The sequence below is a fragment of the Camelina sativa genome, chromosome 2 (assembly GCF_030686135.1).
Source record: "Camelina sativa cultivar CO46 ecotype springtype chromosome 2, ASM3068613v1".
Lineage (NCBI taxonomy): Eukaryota > Viridiplantae > Streptophyta > Magnoliopsida > Brassicales > Brassicaceae > Camelina > Camelina sativa.
In genome coordinates this window covers 16,600,196-16,623,596 of record NC_141881.1, presented here as the reverse complement: position 1 = coordinate 16,623,596, position 23,401 = coordinate 16,600,196, and the positions used below count along the sequence as shown (strand labels likewise).

General features: G+C 34.5%; 2 protein-coding genes and 1 pseudogene across 3 annotated transcripts; 2 read left to right on the top strand and 1 right to left on the bottom strand.

Annotated features, from left to right (window-relative positions):
• Positions 1-16,380: 16,380 nt before the first annotated feature.
• LOC104751359 (uncharacterized) lies at positions 16,381-17,830 on the bottom strand. The gene is made up of 4 exons (XM_087468340.1): positions 17,712-17,830; positions 17,437-17,594; positions 17,041-17,277; positions 16,381-16,958 (listed from the first exon to the last, which is right to left on the bottom strand). Exons 1-4 carry the CDS (start codon positions 17,828-17,830, stop codon positions 16,381-16,383), a joined length of 1,092 nt encoding a protein of 363 aa, XP_087324466.1.
• Positions 17,831-18,160: 330 nt separating this feature from the next.
• Positions 18,161-18,955, top strand: LOC109127637 (defensin-like protein 76). Its single transcript, XM_019232673.2, has 2 exons — positions 18,161-18,315; positions 18,687-18,955. Exons 1-2 carry the CDS (start codon positions 18,249-18,251, stop codon positions 18,875-18,877), a joined length of 258 nt encoding a protein of 85 aa, XP_019088218.1. The 5' UTR covers positions 18,161-18,248; the 3' UTR covers positions 18,878-18,955.
• A 2,458-nt stretch (positions 18,956-21,413) lies between these two features.
• Positions 21,414-22,092, top strand: LOC109127656 (defensin-like protein 76; annotated as a pseudogene). Its single transcript, XR_015573726.1, has 2 exons — positions 21,414-21,516; positions 21,903-22,092. The product of XR_015573726.1 is annotated as a defensin-like protein 76 (transcript).
• The last annotated feature ends 1,309 nt before the right edge of the window (positions 22,093-23,401 follow it).

Below are 23,401 nucleotides of genomic sequence, written 5' to 3'. Positions count from 1 at the left end.
CAATCAAAATTAGCCACATGGATTTTGCACTCATTTTAAAAGAATAATAAAAATAAATCTCTTACTTTAATGACATAATGTTAAAAGCAAAATAATAAACATATCTAACAGTTTCTCAAAACAGTTCATAATCTACAATCTACAATCCTTGTTATTCGCCCATGATCTATGCCTACATATACCCCCATAAACATTTAAAAAAAAAAAACAATTTAACTGGTCGAAAAGAAAACAAAATCATCCTCTTCCTCAGTTTAAAGACCAACCCTTATTCCAAATTAGGGTGTCAAACAGAAGTATATTTGGGCTACATGTCTAAATTAAAAAAAAAAAATCAGTTAGTTTTCTCGGTAAATTAGTTTTACAATTTCTATAGTATATATTCTTTTCAGGTCCTTTTCTCGCCGACGAAAAGTTTCATTCTTAAGTATGGTTGGAAAAGTCTGAAATTTGAAGAAGCATTATGCTACTTTTATTTTTTTCTCTTCATGTGCTCTTCAAATTTATGTGTGACTATGCACGCGCATATATGAGTCTTTAACTATGTTTTCAAATCAACATGCCGTATCTATTAGCATATTTAATAGTTTAGTCATGTCAGATGTACAACTTATCATTCATGTCATCTAGACTTACATGGTACAACATACAAACTAATGAGTAAAAAAAATTTGATCACTTTATTGTTTCCATTGTTATGTAGTGATTTATCAATTGTTGATTTGTCTTCACAAATTTGTGTTACATGGTGATATTTTACTTTATATTGTTTGCAGATGGAGATCGTGACTAAATTGCTCATAGATCAGCTTAAGAATTAGAAGACATACATGAGAAACATAGCAAGACATAAAGAACATGGAACCTTTATTATATTAACGAGTAATATAGATCAATGTAAGTTGTAAGTTATTCACTTTGTTTACTTTATCCAACTTATAAGTTTTCCTATGTTTGTGGTTAATCAATGGTATTGTGTTAATGTTTGTTTACACACACTCATTTTTGTAAGCCTTTTGATTTATTATTATCTTTTTTTTGTCAAAGCCTTTAATTGTTTGTACATGTAAATCTAATATATTAAAGGAGAAGTCGAGAGAGCTCCCAGCCAATCTCACAAAAATTGACCTCCTTTGCCCTTAATGAAAAATACCCTTATAAATATTTCGAACAAGCTTTTACTCTCTATTTAGGTTGCTGAAACCCACCACATTCATCCTCAGACTTAAGATTACTAATTTGCCATTAATGAGATTCAAAACTGGACAATTATACCCTTTTTCTAAGTTTTAATTTTTTAAAAAAAATTAAAAAACGAAAATTAAAAAAAAAAACAAAATTTGTTTACAGAATCAGAACTCTAATATATTTACGCAATATCTCTCTTTAAAAAAATAGAAGATAAATATTACAATATATTACGAATATTTGTTTAAAGAAAATTTCTATTTTTTAAAATATTAAAATGGTAAAGATAATTATGACGATTTTCTTTCTAAGCTATATATATAGACGCTCAGCCAAAACAGTAGAAGTCGGATTCAATAAGCTAAACATATAGTTTTGAGAGTATAATTTTTCATTTGTATTATTTTGGTTCTAATGAATCAACTTTACTATTGTATGATTTTGATTTTTTTTTTCATGTTGATGTACTATCCATATGCTTTGGTGCTTTGCATAACTAATTTTATGCTGCTATAATTTTTAATTATTATGTTGAATCATATCAAAAATTTTACTCATTTTGTTCTGTTTGATTGTGTTTTAGGTGTACTTGCCATGGACCATGGATGTTCTTTTGTATATCAAAAACAAGATTGGACGAACAAGTTGATGAAGCAAGCAAAAATAATCAATTCGGTAAATTATTATTAATAATTGTGTGTTTTTTTAAGTGGTGATTGTTATTCAATTTTATTCTCTTGGCTAAACATGATCATATTTTTATTCGATGATTTTTTATTCTACAAGCAAATGAGCAAATACAACTTTTCACAATTTTATATGATTCATCAGATTCTAATTTTTATGCTTTTCTTTGTAGTGGTTGTTTGGAAAGCAAGATCAAGCAATCATAGACTTTGTATGTGGTTTCTCCATCTGTTTAAACATATATATTGTATTATTTTATATATTTTTTTTTGTAGTTTAGTAATTTGAAAAACTTTTATATGTAACCTAATACATATTTTTTTTTTTGTTTCAGTTGAATTTATGGATGATCATTGATCATAGTTGTGGATCTACAAAACTGAATATAATAAAATTCATATATTAATTTTTGCTAATCTGAATCTTTAATTTTTTAAAATAATATTGTTGCTAATGTTTTTTTTGTAATGATTATAGTTGCAGAAAATTATGATGGATTCTGTTTATAACAAATATATGGTAATTTTCTAAGAACTTGGATTTCGTTCTGTTTACAAATACATTAAACTAGAATTCTATTTATATGTAACCTATTACATAATTTTTTTTGTTTCAGTTGAATTCATGGATGATCATTGATCATAATTGTGGATCTACAAAATTGAATATAATGAAATTCAGGTATTAATTTTTGATAACCCGAATCCTTAATTTTTAAAAATAATATTGTTGCTAATATTTTTTGTAATGATTATAGTTGGACAAAAACTATGGTGGATTCTATTCATAAAAAAATATGGTAATTTCTTAAAAAAATTGATTTCTTTCCATTTACAAATAGATTAAATATTTCTTCATAAATATTTGTGATTAATATTTATTCTTCCTCTTAAAAATAGAAAGAAGAAGGAAGAAATATTAATTAGATTCAGGACTTTATATCTTCAGGTTTTTCAAGAAAGAAAGAGATTAAGGAAGATTAGGAAAAGCTTTTTTAATAATTTACAATTATTATTTATTTGAAATTGCTTTAGATGGATAAATAATCTATATTACAAATTGTAAATTTCGCATTTAGTTTAATAAAAAAAATCTAAAATCTAAATTTTATATCTTATTTAAAATTTAAAAGTAATAGAAAATAAATACTAGAATATATTGCAAATATTTCTATGAGAATATTCCTGTTTTTAAAATTATTAAATTTCTAAAGATCTTTTGTTTCACTTATAAAATTATTTTTCATTTAAACACGAAAAATACAGTGTTTCCTGTTAAAGTTTTAGTTAATGTTTGTGTCCTTCGATTGGTTATGTTATATGTGTGTCGGAGCACCATTTTGGTTAATGGTTTTTTTATTCGACTATACATACAAGGGCATACAATTACAAGTTAACCAATTGAAGCAAACTACTCTGCAAGTTTTGTATGAACAAAAAAAAGTTAGAAGAATTAGTAATTTTAGAAATATCACCATTTATGTAAATATTTGCTAACGTCTGTATATTTTTATTATTTTACATTTGTAATTTGGAAAATAAAACTTGAAAGTTGACAAATTTTAACAAAATATTATTTAAGATAGAACCTATATAAAGTAACATTTATTATGTATATGTATATAAATATATATTTATAGAAATATCACCATTTATGTAAATATTTGCTAACGCCTGTATATTTTTATTATTTTACATTCGTAATTTAGAAAATAAAACTTGAAAGTTGACAAATTTTAACAAAATATTATTTAAGATAGAACCTATATAAAGTAACATTTATTACGTATATGTATATAAATATATATTTATATATATATATATATATATAAAGTACATTCATTACAATATCACCAAGCAATCAAAATTTCAATGTGTAACTGATTTAACGAGGAACAAACAAGTTCCAAATTAAATGGGATTTTTAATACGTAAGGTTGAAGTTGATAAAAGAAACACAAATCAAGCTAAGTTGCGGTTTTGACCCAAAATAAAAATAAAATCAAGCTAAGTTGCGGTCATATTATAAATATGTTGGAATGTGGTGGATACGGATTACAAATTTCGTTCCTATATATATCGGAAAAAAAGGCATAGTCACATGTGCACAGCAAATTAATGTATTATACTAAAGTAAAAGAAAATAAATACTGTACAAAATATTGCAAATATTTCTTTGAGAATATTTCTGTTTTTAAAATTATTAAATTTCTACAGACCTTTTATTTTTTACTCTAATTTTTTTTAAACAAAAATTAAAAAAATAGAAATCAAATATTCAATAATAAAATCTTTTGTAAATATTTGTTTCAAGAAAATTTATATTTTCTAAAATGTTAAACTTCTATAGATAACTATAACGGTTGATTTGGATTGAAGGAACTGAAAATCTCGTGAGGATATACCACAAACATCCATTTAATTTGAAGATATGACACATTTTTGTGATCTCGACAAAATCTCATAGGGTTGCTGTAAATTTCAGGAAAAACCATGTTATTCCGGCTGAATATTCTATCACCAAAAGGAATAACAAAGATTCTAAATAAGACAAAAGTTCATGACAATTAATATGTATATGAGTAATTTTAACAAATTATTTCTTTCACTTTTAAAAATAAAATGTTTAAAAAAACGAATTATTATTTTTTAAACTAAAATTAGAAAATCTTAGAAATAAAATAATCTTATCCCATTTTAAATTATTAAAAAATGGAAAATAAATGGAGGGTTTTCAAAAATACCCCTTTTTCTATGTCACTTTTAAAAATTACCATTTGATGGTGTCCATTTTCAAAAATACCCCATTTTAGTATATAAAATGACAAAATTATAAACCCTAAACTCCAAATACTAAACCCTATCCCTTAAAAACTATACCCTAAATGTGTAAATTGGGAACCCAAACCAAAAAAAAACAAATTCTATAAATTAATTTAACATAGGGAAATTGTGTAAAAGATGACAAAAGTGAAAATATTAAAAAAAAGTGACATTTTTGATAATGGTATGCCAAAAAGGGCATTTCTAACAAATTCTCAAAATGAATACTATATTTGAAGATTAAATTATAGCTTCTCTTTTAGTTAATTCTTTTCTATTTACATTTTTGTTGGAATCCTTTTTAGCCCTATAATTAATTTACTTTTTATTTTGTTAAATTAGTTGAACTATTATTTAAAAATATATTTGCCTACACAAATTTATAAAAGAATTGAATTAGTGTTATATTTGACCACAAAAAGTTTAGCCAATAATTGTTTTTAAAATGTTTTTGCCCGCACAAGTCAAATTGTTATTTTGTTAATTGAATGTAATTTATTTTTTCGCAAACAAAACTATAAAGAAGTGTTTAACTTTACTGTTGTAGGTCTAATGTTGACACATTTTCAGATAAAAAATATATGTTTAACTGAAATAGAACTGATGTTGCGATCGAATAGGACGTCTCTTACGGCCGTTGAGAAAATTCCTAAACCAGATAATAGTATGATGAACACATGTGTAAATAGGCTTATCGCAGATGAGAGAATATATAAGCCTCATAAACAACAAGAATCATACAATGAGTTGTTACCTATGCTAACTGAGGAGCAAAGACGTGTTATGAAGAAATCATTCACTTTGTGAATCACGACAGAGGTGGTATGTTTGTTGTTCATGGATTTGGTGGTAGTAGGAAAACTTTCTTGTGGACTATTCTTGGTGCTGATATAAGGTCTAAAGGTAATATTGTTCTGAATGTTGCTTCAAGTGGTATAGCTGCTTTACTTTTGGAAGGTGGTAGAACGGCTCATTCAATATTTGGTATTCCAATCAATCTTAATGAATATTCTGTGTGTACGATCGATGCCGAATCTGATCTTGCTGACTTAATTAGAGAAGCAAAGCTCATAATATGGGACGAGGCTCCAATGATGAACAAGCTTTGTTACGAAACTTTGGATAGGAGTTTGCGAGATATTATGAGGTGTGTGACAGATTCTACATGTTATTACAGAAGGAGGAAGAGTAGCGACAGTTTTAGCATCTATCAACTCATCTGTTCTTTGGAATAGTTGTAAGGTTCTTAAACTTACCGAAAATTTGAGACTTGGCAAGGCACATAATAGTATGGATGCGGGTGCTCTCGCCACTTTTTCAAAGTGGCTTTTTGATATCGGGGATGGCAAAATCAACGAAACAAATAGTAGAGATGTGGAGATAGAAATTCCGGATGATTTATTAATGAATACAAGTGGAAATTCTATTCAAGCAATAGTTACAAAAATCTAAGGTGAAAATTTTTGCAAGCAGAACTGATCCAAAGTTCTTTAGGGAAAGAGCTATTCTAAGTCCAAGAAATGGTGATGTTGATAAGATAAATCAATTTATGCTTAGCAAGCTACCAGGTATGCAAATTAAATAGGATATGGAATATGGATATTGAAGTAATAATTTTTAAAAATACGAATATTAAATACATAATGATGTAGTATTTTTCTATCAATTAAATTATCAATCTACAATTTGCATTAATCAACTCACTAAGAATATACAAAGATGCTTAATCTATTCTTAAACAGGAAAATGTTCTTTTGTAACAATCATAACTAACAAACTGATTCAAAGAAAGAAAACAAGACAATTCAAACAATGCAAACTCAAAGAAACATAACACAACTAGCAACAAACTTTAAATCAAGATTAAACAAGTGAACCTTAGGCAAGGTAATTGACTTGGGAGATAGCTAACCAATCCTAGATGTCTAAGCAACAATCAAGAACAATCCTATGGCTAAGAACACTTATGCAAATCAATTCATTTCCATGATAGAGATTCCTATGCTAATCAAGTGATAATCAACTATTTCCAAAGGCAATCACAAGGCAAGCATGCATTAAGAACAAGTCTAAATACCACTAAGCACCCTAATCATCAATTTCCATTGGCTAGGAATACAAAGCTCTTGATTAATTTGGTTCGGGAATTTCATCAAACACCTTATGGGCATGAAAATCCTAATGTCTAGATACAAGCATGATCAAGGCTATCTAGCATTATTAACACTAATCAAGATAGGAAACACATAAATAAAGCCTTAGACATCAAAGATCAATCATCTATCTCCTTAATCTACCTAGCCCAAAGTTGTAAGGATCTACTCACTCATCATCATGATCACACAAAGGAAAGAGTTTGATCTTTGTGAAATCATAATAAGAGATTTAAAGGAGAAATTGCTATTAAAAACTTAGAAGTACTCAATCATTCAACAAACCAAGAGTAGATAAGCTTAAGAACCCTAAGTGGCTGCTAAACAGAATATAAGATAAAGGATAAAAGGGAGCCGGGTCAATCCAGTTCAAACCGGTTTAAACCCGGATCAAAACTAAAACAAGTGAGGAGCCTGGCGGCTCCCCGCGGGCAGGGTTTGGCCGATGGGAGGTGGCCGATGGCTTCACGCGGGCAAGGTTTGGCCGATGGAGGTGGCCAATGGGAGGTGGCCGATGGCTTCACGCAGGCATGGTTTGGCCGTGGGAGGTGGCCGCTGGCTTCACGTGGAAAAGGTTTGGCTGCGGGAGGTGGCTGCTGATGGTGGCGATCAAGTGCGTCTCCTGTTCCATCAGCTTTTGTTTGGCTGTTGGTCTTGACCGCTTGCTTCACGTGGGCAAGGTTTGGCTGATGGGAGGTGGCCGATGGCTTCACGCAGGCATGGTTTGGCCGCGGGAGGTTGCCGCTGGCTTTACGCGGAAAAGGTTTGGCCGCGGGAGGTGGCCGCTGATGGTGGCGATCAAGTGCGTCTCCTTCGGCTTTTGTATTGCTGCTGGTCTTGACCGCTTGCTTCGTGCGGGCAAGGTTTGGCTGATGGGAGGTGGCCGATGGCTTCACGCAGGCATGGTTTGGCCGTGGGAGGTGGCCGCTGGCTTCACGCGGGCAAGGTTTGGCCGATGGGGGGTGGCCGATGGGAGGTAGCCGATGGCTTTACGCGGGCATGGTTTGGCCGCGGGAGGTGGCCGCTGGCTTCACGTGGAAAAGGTTTGGCCGCGGGAGGTGGCCGCTGATGGTGGCGATCAAGTGCGTCTCCTGTTCCATCAGCTTTTGTTTGGCTGCTGGTCTTGACCGCTTGCTTCACGCGGGCAAGGTTTGGCTGATGAGAGGTGGCCGATGGCTTCACGCTGGCATGGTTTGGCCGCGGGAGGTGGCCGCTGGCTTCACGCGGAAAAGGTTTGGCCGCGGGAGGGCCGCTGATGGTGGCGATCAAGTGCGTCTCCTTCGGCTTTTGTTTGGCTGCTGGTCTTGACTGCTTGCTTCATACAGGCAAGGTTTGGCTGATGGGAGGTGGTCGATGGCTTCACGCATGCATGGTTTTGCCGCGGGAGGTGGCCGCTGGCTTCACGCGGAAAAGGTTTGGCCACGGGAGGTGGCTGCTGATGGTGGCGATCAAGTGCGTCTCCTTCAGCTTTTGTTTGGCTGATGGTCTTGACCGCTTGCTTCATGCGGGCAAGGTTTGGCTGATGGGAGGTGGCCGATGGCTTCACGCAGGCATGGTTTGGCCGCGGGAGGTGGCCGCTGGCTTCACGCAGGCAAGGTTTGGCCGATGGGGGGTGGCTGATGGGAGGTGGCCGATGGCTTCACGCGGGAATGGTTTGGCTGCAGGAGGTGGCCGCTGGCTTCACGTGGAAAAGGTTTGGCCGCGGGAGGTGGCCGCTGATGGTGGCGATCAAGTGGGTCTCCTGTTCCATCAGCTTTTGTTTGGCTGCTGGTCTTGACCGCTTGCTTCACGCGGGCAAGGTTTGGCTGATGGGAGGTGGCCGATGGCTTCACGCAGCCATTGTTTGGCCGCGGGAGGTGGCCGCTGGCTTCACGCGGAAAAGGTTTGGCCGCGGGAGGGCCGATGATGGTGGCGATTAAGTGCGTCTCCTTCGGCTTTTGTTTGGCTGCTGGTCTTAACCGCTTGCTTCATACAGGCAAGGTTTGGCTGATGGGAGGTGGCCGATGGCTTCATGCAGGCATGGTTTTGCCGCGGGAGGTGGCCGCTGGCTTCACGCGGAAAAGGTTTGGCCGCGGGAGGTGGCTGCTGATGGTGGCGATCAAGTGCGTCTCCTTCGGCTTTTGTTTGGCTGATGGTCTTGACCGCTTGCTTCATGCGGTCAGAGTTTGGCTGATGGGAGGTGGCCGATGGCTTCACGCAGGCATGGTTTGGCCGCGGGAGGTGGCCGCTGGCTTCACGCGGGCAAGGTTTGGTCGATGGGGGGGTGGCTGATGGGAGGTGGCAGATGGCTTCACACGGGCATGGTTTGGCCGCGGGAGGTGGCCGCTGGCTTCACGTGGAAAAGGTTTGGCTGCAGGAGGTGGCCGCTGATGGTGGCGATCAAGTGCGTCTCCTGTTCCATCAGCTTTTGTTTGGCTGCTGGTCTTGACCGCTTGCTTCACGCGGGCAAGGTTTGGCTGATGGGAGGTGGCCGATGGCTTCACGCAAGCATGGTTTGGCTGCGGGAGGTGGCCGCTGGCTTCACGCGGAAAAGGTTTGGCCGCGGGAGGGCCGCTGATGGTGTCGATCAAGTGCGTCTCCTTCAGCTTTTGTTTGGCTGCTGGTCTTGACCGATTGCTTCATGTGGGCAAGGTTTGGCTGATGGGAGGTGGCCGATGGCTTCACGCAGGCATGGTTTGGCTGCGGGAGGTGGCCGCTGGCTTCATGCGGAAAAGGTTTGGCCGCGGGAGGTGGCCGCTGATGGTGGCGATCAAGTGCGTCTCCTGTTCCATCGGCTTGTGTTTGGCTGCTGGTCTTGACCGCTTGCTTCACTCGGCCACCGTTTGGCCGATGGTCTTGGCCGCTGATGGTGGTGATCAAGTGCCTCTTCTCCAGTTCACTCTTCTTTGCTTCTTTGCGTCAAAATAAGTCCAAATGCTCCAATTGTGATGATTTTACTCTAAGAACCTGAGAGGTAGCACACTATATGCATATGCTCCTAAAACAACCTAGAATGACAAGATTATGCAACAAAACTAACCAAAAACAAGGCTTAAAACCCAACAAAAAACAAGATATCACATATCTAAAATTCCTTCTTTATTTTTTTATTTACAGGTGAGGAGAGACGATATCTTAACTTTGATAGTATTGAAACGTCAGATAAAAGTGCTCATGATAATATGATCTACACTTAGGATTTCCAAAACAATATACAAGTTTCTGGATTGTCAAGCCATGCTTTAACGTTGAAAATAGGAGCACATGTCATGTTGCTAAGGAATATAGACCCTAAGGGAGGTTTGAGTAATGGTACGAGGTTAATTATTACTCAGATGACCAATCATATAATCGAAGCAAGAGTCGTGACAGGAAAAAAGGTTGGTGATAAAGTACTTATCTCTAGGATGTATGTTAGTCCACCTGATGCAAAGTTTCCCTTTCGTATGAGGTGACGAAAGTTTTCTGTTACCGTGGAGTTTGCAATTACTATAAACAAAAGTCAAGGTCAGACGCTAGAACATGTTGGATTGTTTCTACCGAAACCGGTTTTCACACATGGACAGCTTTATGTTGCCTTCTCTCGAGTCACAACCAGAAAATGCTTAAAGGTATTAATTATAGATAAATATGGGAAATGCCAGAATAAAACACTTAATGTTGTTTTCAAAGAGGTATTTGAGACTGTATAATTATGGTTTGTAGTTGGATAATTGTTTTGGATATTTAGACTTGAATTATATTTCTTCTCTTAAATAAAGTAATTTTTAATATCTTTAACACTACCTCTATTTAATAGTCAGATATAGACTTTCACATTGGAAAAAACCATTTTCTAATTTTGACTTATTTTATATTATAAAATAAAAGATAAATACATTGTAGATGGTCTAAGAACATTTTATTAAAAAAATTCACATGATTATATTTTATTTGGTTTCAACAATGTTGTTTATAAACATATAATTGTTAGCTGTGTCATAAAATGTATATATAATTTTACATCATAACTATTAACTACAAATTTTATCTTTAATCTGTAATTATATATATAATAATAAATATTAAAAAATATTTAATATTCAAACAAAAGGTGAGACACTAAAACGGTTAAGAGGCAACGTTTAATCGTGACTGTTTGTATTCTTACAAATCTGGAATCCCCTTTTCGTTTTCGATAACAGAGAAGAAACAGGAAAAACCCTAATTGGAGAAAATCATGAGATTCGATTAGCGCCAAGGTCAAGGTCTAATTGATCTTCTTCCCGAAAGAACTAATTGGCGTATACACGCCAAGGTCTTTCATTCTTGGAGTATCAGCGAGTTCTTTACAAAAAGAGTACTGCTTCTTGTGGATGTAGAGGTTAGTATCGTTAATTGAACATCATTTTTACTTAAAGTTCATTTTTTAACAATTCTTATATATACGACTTCCTACACAATTGTTATTAAACTATGAAGAGTAACACAATCAAAACTACTTTTTTACCAAATACACTCGCTAAACTCCAGAAATATATCGACGATGTTGAATGGTATGATATTAGAAATTTTAAAGTAATCAATCCAACCATGAATGAGAGGAATACTCATCATCCTTATCAAATTAAATTCACGGACGATACCACTATGACGCTGGTCCAACAATTGAGTCCAAAGAATTACTTTTGATTCGAGTATTTGGATGATATATATCATGGAAAAATAAATCATCCCATCTCTTTCGGTAAGTGTTTCGTTAATTAATTTAATATTGATATGGTACAATATGTGAGTATAGTTAATTGTAACTTTGTGTTCGGTAATCTAGAATCTTTATAGGATTTGTTGTAACTTTGCGTATTGGTCCCTCCCTTAGAAAAGTATGAATTAAACTTTTACCAAATATAGATTTGCAACACTTTGGAAAGCTAAATTCTGTCTTTTTCCCAAATTAGTTGTCTGTGAGTGTATAGTAGATGTGGAAGATAAAAGAAGACCTGAGAGTGCCAATAATAGTAATGATGTTTTCACGTTGTTGAATGGCAGGTAAAAGACATTTACTCTACCTTTAGGACAGTTACGTTTTAAAGTTGTCTCTATTAAGATTTTTTATTAATTTGATAAACATGTAGGAATGAACTGTGAAATGTCGTGTCAAAAACAACTACACTTCTGAATTCATGTCTAAATGGCAATCAAACGGGTGCCATCTCATATACAAATCCAAACCTTTTTTTGTGTAATGCGGTTTGTGAAACTCGGAGAATATGAAAGTGTGTAACATAAAATAGTTCTGATATAATCATCATAAGGTAACCAATATATTAATTTTAAACTGCAAATGTTTATAAAACCACAGTTCGAAGGACTGGAGAATCACCAGACTATGTAAGATTTGATTATGTAAAAATAACTTTATACACTTTATATATGATTATGTATGATGTTAAAATAATTTTGGTTCATACACTTTATATATTTACAAGTCTGAGTTTGCTGGACGTTATTACATAAACCATGTGATGGAGCATCAAAGTGAGAGCCCAGGGACTCAGTCATAAAGAATGGACTCAGAAATAAAGATACAGTGGCTTAATTAACTTTTTGTATATGCAAACTTTAGTATAATTTTGAATGTTTATAGTACCAAATACAATGGTCTAAATAGAAGTACATTTATGGGTTGCTTAAAATATTATTTTAATAGTCTAAACGAAATTACATATTATATTATCCCAAATTATTATATCAAGGTAATTAAAATTGACCGTAACAATTGTATTTGGCTCATTTAAAATTTTGTTACGGCCAATTTGGGCTTAAACTTTGAAAATAGCCTTTAAAATTTCAATTAAACTTTAAAAATAGACTTTAAAATTTCAATTTATATTTTGCATATGTAGAGTAATACTATAAACATTTTATTAACTATTCATTTTATTATTTTAAAAAGTAAAAATAATAATATTTAATATGAAACTTTTAAAAAAATATATATTTGAACATACGAACTACTATAAAAATTAAAAAAAATTAAACAGGTTTTTAAAATATAATAAAAATTTGATTCAACATTATGAAGAATTAAATTAGTTTTTTTTTCTATTCAGTTCTTGCCCGCACAAGCGTGCGGGTAACTTTCCTAGTTTTTGTTATTTATAGTGTTTTGCAGAAATTTGTACGTTTGTGTATAGCACGGGGTGTAATACTATTACAATATATTTTAAAGGAAAATTGCAGTATATAACCAACAAAAAAATTATAATTCACCCACTAACTATACTAACCATAAAAATATTATATATTCTATATTTTATATATTTGTTATATACATAACCTTCAACCACCCATTACCACCACAAACCCCACCGCCCTATCATCACCACCACTGCCGCCTCTAACCACCACCATCACCGAACTACCGCCGACCGACCACCAGACCACTGCTTACCGGCTACCGGACCATCTTCGACCGACCACCGGACCACCGCCGACCGACCATCGGACCATCGCCGACCGACCACCGCCGACCGACCATCGGACCATCGCCGACTGACCACCGAACCACCGCCACCGGACCACTGCCACCACCACATCTGGTCGTCGGACCACAGCCGCCGCCACCGCTACCACCTCCGGTCACATATTCCGGTCACCTCCTCTGGCCTCCGGTTGCCGGCCGCTGGCCACCGGCCACCACCAAAACTACTGTACTTTTTGGTCATTTTCAATTGACCAATAGTTACTCATCTAATTTAAGTCATTAATTGGCTATATTCTTCATTTATTTTTCTATTTTGGTTATCATACAAATTCACCCTATTTTAAATTATTTTTGGATATTTTGACAATAATAAATTTTTGAAACTGATATATTTCTTTTGGAATATATTATCAGTAAGGCTTGGCTGAACTCCATACGTGTGTAACTTTGCATTAAACTGAACCGGTTCTAAGATTCTGAGGTGTGAGTATTTTGGTTCATATTTTGGTTCTTATTCAAAAACGTTTATTATTTAGCGAGCTAAATATTTGCAGATTTCATAATAATAATTTTATTCGAGTAATTTTCTTTAGATAATATATTATTTATAAATCACTTTTCCTTATTTTGTAACAATAATTATTGGAGTAATTTTCTTTAGATAATTATTTTCTTTAGGTAATGACCTTAGTATTTTAAATGATTTGAGTTTTAATATGATTTGATGATTTTAGAGAAGTTTTTATGATTTATTATAAATTCTTTCAAATCCCACTTAAAATCATAAGATTTTGATTTATGTGTTTTTTATTTTAAAAAATCTTCTAAAATTTTCCAGAATCCTTAATATATTAAAAATTGGATCTTAAACTAGATTTTCAAATCACTAGTTCAATAACATTGAATTTCACAAAACTTTTTAAAATTCATGATTTAATAACATAGGATTTGTTATTTTATATTTATATAAATAACTTAAAATGTTAGATTGAATACTCTCTCTTGTAGATTTTTTACAAATCACCTAAACTACTAGTTTGACTCCTTTTGTAAAATTACCACCCCTAAACTATTAACACATACGCACTTTCTACTATCACTATACTTTCCTTTTGTAAAATTACCACTTACCCCTTAAACTAAACAAACAAACTCTCTTAACTTACCTTTATCGATTCCACCTCTTTTCAGTAGTATTTTATTTTCACATGAACCAACAGTAAAAACACAAAATCAGAAATTTCCCAAACCCTAGATCCCCAATTCTCATCAACCCTAATTTTACAATTCATCAATTTCTAGATCCCCAAATTCCGAAAACCTTGAATCCTACCACTCCTTCCGTTTGTCCCATTTCTTCCATTTGTCCTGTTTTCCGTTCAACTTCCTGCCGTGAAGCTCCTTTGCAAATGGCAGAGACCCGCCGCATTACCCGTATAATTAAACTATCGCCCGATGAACCTTCATCAAGAACTATTGGTGATACTTCTGGAGAGAATCTGCAGAGTGGGATGATCTTCTCCCTCGCCGCCTGTTCGCAACTGACCCGTTATCCCGAAACTAGGCAGAATGTTTACTCACACCCAGATATCCTGACGGCCATTTACAAGGTGCTGAAAGACACTCCCTAATTCGATCAGATTCTTAGTTCAAGTTTGGGGTCTCTATTTATGCTTCAAATTAATTAGTCTCCTATCTCTTGCAAATTACTTCACGCTCTCATATGTAGGCAGGTTTTGTCCAAAAAGAAGTACGAAATGTGGACTGTTTTCGGTGGATACCCTATGAGATTTTCTTTTGTTGAATTTCGTGATGTAACTGGCTTGCCATGTGGTAAATTTTCGGAAGATTACGATCCCGAAGACGAACTTGCTCCCGACTCTGATGGTGAATGTTACTGGGATAAGTTAATTGGGGAATATCGTAAGGCAACTCTAGCTGACGTCCATAATACTTTTGAAGACCCTACTATCAAGGATCATGATCGGAAGCTTCGGCTTGCGCTTCTTCTCATTGTCGATGGTGTACTCATACCTCCAGCCAAACGCATAGACCAACTTGGAAGTATGTTGAGATGCTTGAAGAGATTGACTCCTTCCTAGCATTCCCTTGAGGCAGATAATCATTCTTGAAGACTATTTCAACTGTAAGACCTGATCTTAAATCACAATCCAAACCAGTGGCTAAAAGACTTAAACAGCAGAGAAAGGTTCTTAAAGCAACAGACCGTTGAAGAGTTTCACCGAGAAGATACAACAGAAGTCCTTCTGTTTGCATGGCTTCCCTCTTGCGCTTCAACTGCTCGCATCTCGTAACATATCTGGCTTACTTGATAAGATACAAGGGGTTGGTGACACCTGCACTTTCCTGGAATGGTCTTCAGTTGGCCTACCTAAGAATAATCTACCTCTGATAGACGTCATATTTGTTGAGCATTTTTCAGATGTAAGTTGTTATTTATACATAATTGATCTTTTGTTTACCGTATTCACGTGAATACCCCCACTGCCCAATCTTAACATGTTCTCTATCCACAACCGCAGCTATCTGTTTCTCCGTTTTTGTTTACCGTATTCACATGTTCTCTATCCACAATCTTAACATGTTTATCTAAACGAATTTTAAAAAAACAGCGATCCCCGGTATATGACACTATCAACAAACCTTCTCCCTTAGATGACCAATCAGTACATACCCCATATCTTTCCTCCTTCAACATATACCTTAGTTTGCAAAACTAACACTGTCCATGTGGACACATTTTTTATATACAGGCTGGGATACCACATGATCAAAACCAAGGTAACTCAAATCACCAATTATCTCCACAACCCCAACAGCCTTACACGAGCTTGTCAAATTTGCTACCACAAACATCAACCAAGTTTTTTTGCATCTGTTTATCAACCTCCGGCGTAGTTAACCCTCTATGCTTCTCAGGTTTTTTCCGCCTAGCACTAACCCACCTACTTAACATAGCACGAATGTACTTGAGTAGTTCCATAATATGTCAGGATCTCCCCTTACCTAACACATTGTTCAAAGACTCTGCAATGTTAGATGTCATCAAATTGTAGTGATTCCCTTAGAAATAAGCTCTGCTCCAATGAGCTGCTCTAATTTTATCCAAATACGCAGCACAGTTTGCGTTTTTCACTTTGATTTGTCTATATATCTCTTGATAACATGTTACCTTATAGACAAATGTTGCATTCGTCACAAGTTTTGCAAGTCCTTTATTATGGAACCTCGCATTAACATTCCTCGCAAGATGCACTATGCAAGCTCTATGATGTGCCAACAGGAACATCCTCTTCTTTGTTGTGTATATTGAGCTGTTCCTATCTAAAATTATTGTCAAGCTCTTACTATCCGCAATTATGCGCTCTAACTTCTCAAAAAACCACGACCAAGCTTCGTCGTTCTCATTGTCTACAACAGCTAACGCAAGAGGAAAAACCTGTAAATTAGCATCTTGTCCACTAGCTGTCAAAAGGACACCATTATACTTCCCATTCAGATGAGTCCCATCCACAACAATAACACGCCTAAGCTTCCTAAAACCTTCAATGGATGCCCCGAAAGCCAAAAATATATACAAAAACCTTTCTCTACCATCTTCCACGACTTCAGTTTTAATATCGGTAATAGTCCCCGGATTAGCTACTTTTAAGACATGCAAAAAAACCAGGGAGATCCTCGAAAGACTCATCATCCGAACCAAATATGCCCTCCAAAGCCTTACCCTTCGCCCTCCAACATTTGCTGTAGGGTGCAGCCACCCTCAAATCCTCTAATACCATATGCTGAAGATCCAAAGGGGTGAGACCTTTTGTCAGATCACTGTACTTTGCTTCGTACACAGCTGCATTCACCTTTGATGTCGCTTTTTTCAAGTACTTGTTCCTCGTCTCTATTGGGCATGTGTGTTCAAGATTCGCTTTCCTAATCACATAGTAGCCTGACTCCTTCATTTCACAAGCTAGTACCCTCCAGTCACACCTCTACCGATAACAACTTACTACAAACAATTCTTTCTTGGTCGTCGTTTGAGTAAAATGAAACATGTTCTTAATGGCATATATCGCTAAAGTAAACTGACAATCCTCTTTATTTTCAAAAAGCTTACCCTTATATATACCTTTCCCATCATCCTCAATATCCAAATCCGGTATTTCTTCCCTAACATACTCTGTGTCGTCAAACAAAGGAGGAATATTAAACTCCTCGTCATCAATATCTTCTAGCTTGCGACCATCCACTGCAGGACCACGGCTCTGTCCAGGATTCTCTGTCCATCTGGTTATTGAATATTTTATCTAGTCAACACTAGTCAATGTCGCTCAACACTGGTCAACGCCAAATTCTGGTTAACCAAACAGCAGAGTTAAATGTTTATGGTGTTGTACACATAACCTATGTTTGATTATGTATGTCCTTATGTAATGACAATAGTTCATGTAGTTAACAAGACATTTATATTGTTTGTATGTGTGGTCATGTGTTGGCGTATATTTCAAGTAGCTGGCAATCATTTTTCCTTTTAATTATTGTTAGGTTAAAAAAAAGTTATGGAAAGTATCATTAAAACAGAGATATTTTTTCAGAGACTTTACAAGATTATAGAAAAATTAATTAACAAGATTATAGTATTAAGATTATAGATAGTTATCTAATCCTTTAAAATCTTTCAATTATTTATTTTCTATGATTTTATTGCAGTCATCAAAATTCTTTTGAATTAGAATTCAAAAACACCCCCTAAGTGGGATATAAAGCTAAAGATTAATATTACCAAAGAATAGAATAAAATCTAGCTCTTATTCATTCATTTGATTTGTAAAACAAATCAAAGCCTATATATAAGAGCAACTTTATCTTCATGGATACAACATCTAAACAAAGAGAAAAAAAAAATATACGTCAAGCAATATCTAGTGACACCTCAAAACAATGCAGGACAAGAAACATTTGCATATATTCATTGCCATAGCAATTGTTCTCTTGATTGTGATGGCAGGTAAGTCGACTTACAAACCCAATAAACTGTTTTGTGTTCTATTAGGATATATATATGATGTACATCAATCAGAATAATTACACTATCTTGCTGTTTTTTCGTGAATTTTTAGCATCTAAACATGTTTGACGTAAAAGTATCTAAATATAAACATGAATGAGCTATTAGAAAGTGAAACTTAGACAATTAGTCTAGATAATTCCATGATGGAGAACTAACTTTGAACTAAGGTTTACAAATTAAGTTTGAGTAAAAAAAACAGATATATGAGAGTGGTTTGTAACGTATTATGATGATACATGAATTAAAAGTATACTTCCTTGGAAAACTTCCATTTTGATAAATCATACTACATTTTATATCATTTACAGGTAAAATAAACGCTATTGATGTTCATGATGCTGTTTGTTTTCGGTCAGAGTGTACAAGCGTATGTGATCAGATTTGCTTAAGCAAAGGGTTTAAAAATGGATGGTATTGTGGAACATTTAGACTCCATACTGGATGTTGTTGTCTTAAAGAGAAAGAATTCTACAAAAAAATATCTCCATCAGAAAACTAAATATCTATCTTGATTTTCTTCTTTGTATGAAATTTCTAATGTTATGGTATGAATAAAATTTTACATTATGTGAAGAAACATATCTTATATTTTACCTTTTGGTTTTATAAATGCGCTAGATGCATATAGACTGTGTTAATCGTATCTGGGCATATCAAATTAGAAATGAATAATTATCATTCGATTATCTGAAAAATAGAACTTTGTCAGCAAAGGAATTTACACATAAAAGATTTTAACCATCGACTTAAAAAATTTTGGGAAAAGAAAAGACTTTTTGGAAACTACATCGCGTCTCAACATCATATAAATGTATTTGAATGTTTACGGTTAACACTGGTCAACGTCGGTCAATAGTGGTCAATATTAGATTTTGGCCAACCAAACACCAGAGTTGAATGTTTATGGTGTTGTACACATAACCTATATTTGTTTATGAATCTTCTTATGTAATAACAATATTTTACGTAGTTAACAAGATATTTATATTGTTTGTATGTGTGGTCATGTGTTGGCGTATACTTCAAGTAGGTGACAATCATTTTTCCAATAAATTACCATAACCAAGAGAATTTTTAATTTCATAATCACATAACATATATTTTTCCCACAACTTCTATCGATAGATAATGGGTAAATTTCTTTACAGTAATGGGTACATTGGTGTGTTGGACGTGCAAATGCATAGTCCCACTTCCACTTTTTTAGTTACTTTTTTCTTTGTATTTTAGGGTCTTATTTTAAATATTATAGGCTTTAACTTTTTAAAATTTCAATATAGCACATGGCCCAATAACATTTGAGCCTGACCTGATTGTATGATCTATCTTGTAATAGTGTAATACTAATTCCTAACATAAGTATATGATATAATACTATACTTATGATATAAATATGTTGAAGTATTATATGATATAATTTAAAGAAAACTTGGAAAACCCACTATTTAGGGTAGAGGCATTGTCTAATACCATTTACATCCTCTTCTTATGAGGACAAAATTGTTAAAAAAAACATGAACAGATAAGCAACAAACTTAGAAAAGTATAGAGAGTTGGGAAAGTGGGTGTTTGTGTAAGATGTTTAGTATAAAGTGGGTGTGGATGCTAATAACCCTATGATTTTATACATTTTTCTTCTCAAAATAAAGTTATGAGATAAGCCGAGAGAGGATCTCCTTTTTGATTGCTAATATAAAGAAGGCAAAGAGGGAGGATAATATTTCTGGTATCAAGCTTGCCCGAGATTGTCCCCCTATTTCACATTTGATTTTTGCGGATGATAGTCTGTTTTTCTGTAAAGCAGACAAAGAACGATGTTCAACTGTGATGAATATCATAGGCAACTATGGTAAAGCGTCCAGTCAGAAGGTCAATCTTGATAAATCCTCTATTATGTTTGGCAAAAAAGTACCTTCGAAGATCAAGGATAAGGTAAAATCGGTGATTGGAATTTCCAAGGAAGGAGGTATAGGCTCCTATTTTGAAATATCCGAGAGTCTTGGGGGTTCAAGAAATAAAGTCTTCGGTTATGTTCGAGACAGGCTGGATGATCGGGTTAATGGTTGGACGGCTAAATATTTATCTAAGGGAGGGAAGGAAATTCTACTTAAGTTGGTGGCCTTGGCAATTCCAACACATGTTATGTCATGTTTTAAACTTCCTCAGGGTTTAACGTCAAAGTTAACAAGTGCAATTTTGAACTTCTGGTGGAGTTCTGATGGGAAAGACCGAGGTCTTCACTGAGTGGTCTGGGAAAAATGTGTAGAGATAAAACTGATGGAGTTTTGGGGTTTCATGACCTGGATAAATTCACTGATGCGTTGTTGGCTAAGCAGTATTGGCATTTAATTCATTTTCCGGATTCTTTATTTGATCGGGTGTTTAGAGGTCGATATTTTAGAAACAAGCATCCATTGATGGCAAAGAAACCATAATCTCCCTCGTTTGGGTGGAAAAGTATTTTCTCCACTCGATGGACGTTAGGGTTAGGGTGTAATACTTTGGTTTGACGAGATTCTAGAATCTCTAACCAACATTCCCGACCTGCAAATGGTAGGAGCCGATAATTACATCCAAATTTAATGGTTAATCACTTGATTAACCCGCTAACTAAAGATTGGCATTTACCTATTCTCCAGGTGTTTATGGATCAGGAGGATATCCAAATTATAAGGAGTTTGCTTGGTAGCAAATCATTTAAGGCAGACCGGTTGGTTTGGCATTATAAGAAATCTGGAGTGTACTCAGTTAAGTTGGGATATAAGTTAGCTCAAGCCATGACGGCTGAAATCGAGTACGATCCCAATTGTACTGCCCTGAAGATTCAGTCTTGGAACCTTCGGGTCCCACCAAAAATTAAACATTTTTTTTGCAAATAGCGTCTTGTTCTCTCCCAGTGACGGCGCGTTTAGCTTCTCGGGGATTTCAGTGTGACACATTGTGTAAAAGATGTGATTTTGTGACAGAAAATATTAGTAACACTTTCATTGAGTGTCCTTATTCCCATCAAATATGGGATTAGGAGTGTACTAAGTTATACATCAAGCAATATCTATTGACACCTCAAAACAATGCAGGACAAGAAACATTTACATATATTCATTGCCATAGCAATTGTTCTCTTGATTGTGATGGCAGGTAAGTCGACTTACAAACCCATTAAACTGTTTTGAGTTCTATTAGGATATATATATATATATATATATATGATGTACATCAATCAGAATAAATACACCATCTTGCTATTTTTTCGTGAATTTTAAAGCGTCTAAACATGTTTGACGTAAAGCTATCTAAATATAAACATGAATGAGCTATTAGAAAGTGAAACTTAGACAATTAGTCTAGATAATTCCATGATGGAGAACTAACTTTGAACTAAGGTTTACAAATTAAGTTTGAGTAAAAAAACCGGATATATGAGAGTGGTTTGTAACGTATTATGATGATACATGAATTAAAAGTATACTTCCTTGGAAAACTTCCATTTTGATCAATCATACTACATTATATATCTTTTACAGGTAAAATAAACGCTATTGATGTTCATGATGCTGTTTGTTTTCGGTCAGAGTGTACAAGCGTATGTGATCAGATTTGCTTAAGCAAAGGGTTTAAAAATGGATGGTATTGTGGAACATTTAGACTCCATACTGGATGTTGTTGTCTTAAAGAGAAAGAACTCTACAAAAAATATCTCCATCAGAAAACTAAATATCTATCTTGACTTTCTTCTTTGTATGAAATTTCTAATGTTATGGTATTAATAAAATTATACATTATGTGAAGAAACATATCTTATATTTTATCTTTTGGTTTTATAAATGCGCTAGATGCATATAGACTGTGTTAATCGTAGCTGGGCATATCAAATTAGAAATGAATAATTATCATTTGATTATCTGAATAATAGAACTTTGTCAGCAAAGGAATTTACACATAAAAGATTTTAACCATCGACTTAAAAAATTTTGGGAAAAGAAAAGACTTTTTGGAAACTACATCGCGCCTCAACATCATATAAATGTATTTGAATGTTTACGGTTAACATTGGTCAACATCGGTCAATAGTGGTCAATATCGGATTTTGGCCAACCAAACACCAGAGTTGAATGTTTATGGTGTTGTACACATAACCTATATTTGTTTATGAATCTTCTTATGTAATAACAATATTTTACGTAGTTAACAAGATATTTATATTGTTTGTATGTGTGGTCATGTGTTGGCGCATACTTCAAGTAGGTGACAATCATTTTTCCAATAAATTACCATAACCAAGAGAATTTTTAATTTCATAATCACATAACATATATTTTTCCCACAACTTCTACTGATAGATAATGGATAAATTTCTTTACAGTAATGGGTGCATTGGTGTGTTGGACGTGCAAATGCATAGTCCCACTTCCACTTTTTTAGTTACTTTTTTCTTTGCATTTTAGGGTCTTATTTTAAATATTATAGGCTATAACTTTTTAAAATTTCAATATAGCAAATGGCCCAATAATATTTGAGCCTGACCTGATTGTATGATCTATCTTGTAATAGTGTAATACTAATTCCTAACATAAGTATATGATATAATATACTATACTTATGATATAAATATGTTGAAGTATTATATGATATAATTTGAAGAAAACTTGGAAAACCCACTATTTAGGGTAGAGGCATTGTCTAATACCATTTACATCCTCTTCTTATGAGGACAAAATTGTAAAAAAAACATGAACACATAATTAACAAACTTAGAAAAGTATAGAGAATTGGGAAAGTGGGTGTTTGTGTAAGAAGATGTTTAGTATAAAGTGGGTGTGGATGCTAATAACCCTATGATTTTATACATTTTTCTTCTCAAAATAAAGTTATGGAGATAAGCCGAGAGAGGATCTCCTTTTTGATTGCTAATATAAAGAAGGCAAAGAGGGAGGATAATATTTCTGGTATCAAGGTTGCCCGAGATTGTCCCCCAATTTCACATTTGATTTTTGCGGATGATAGTCTGTTTTTCTGTAAAGCA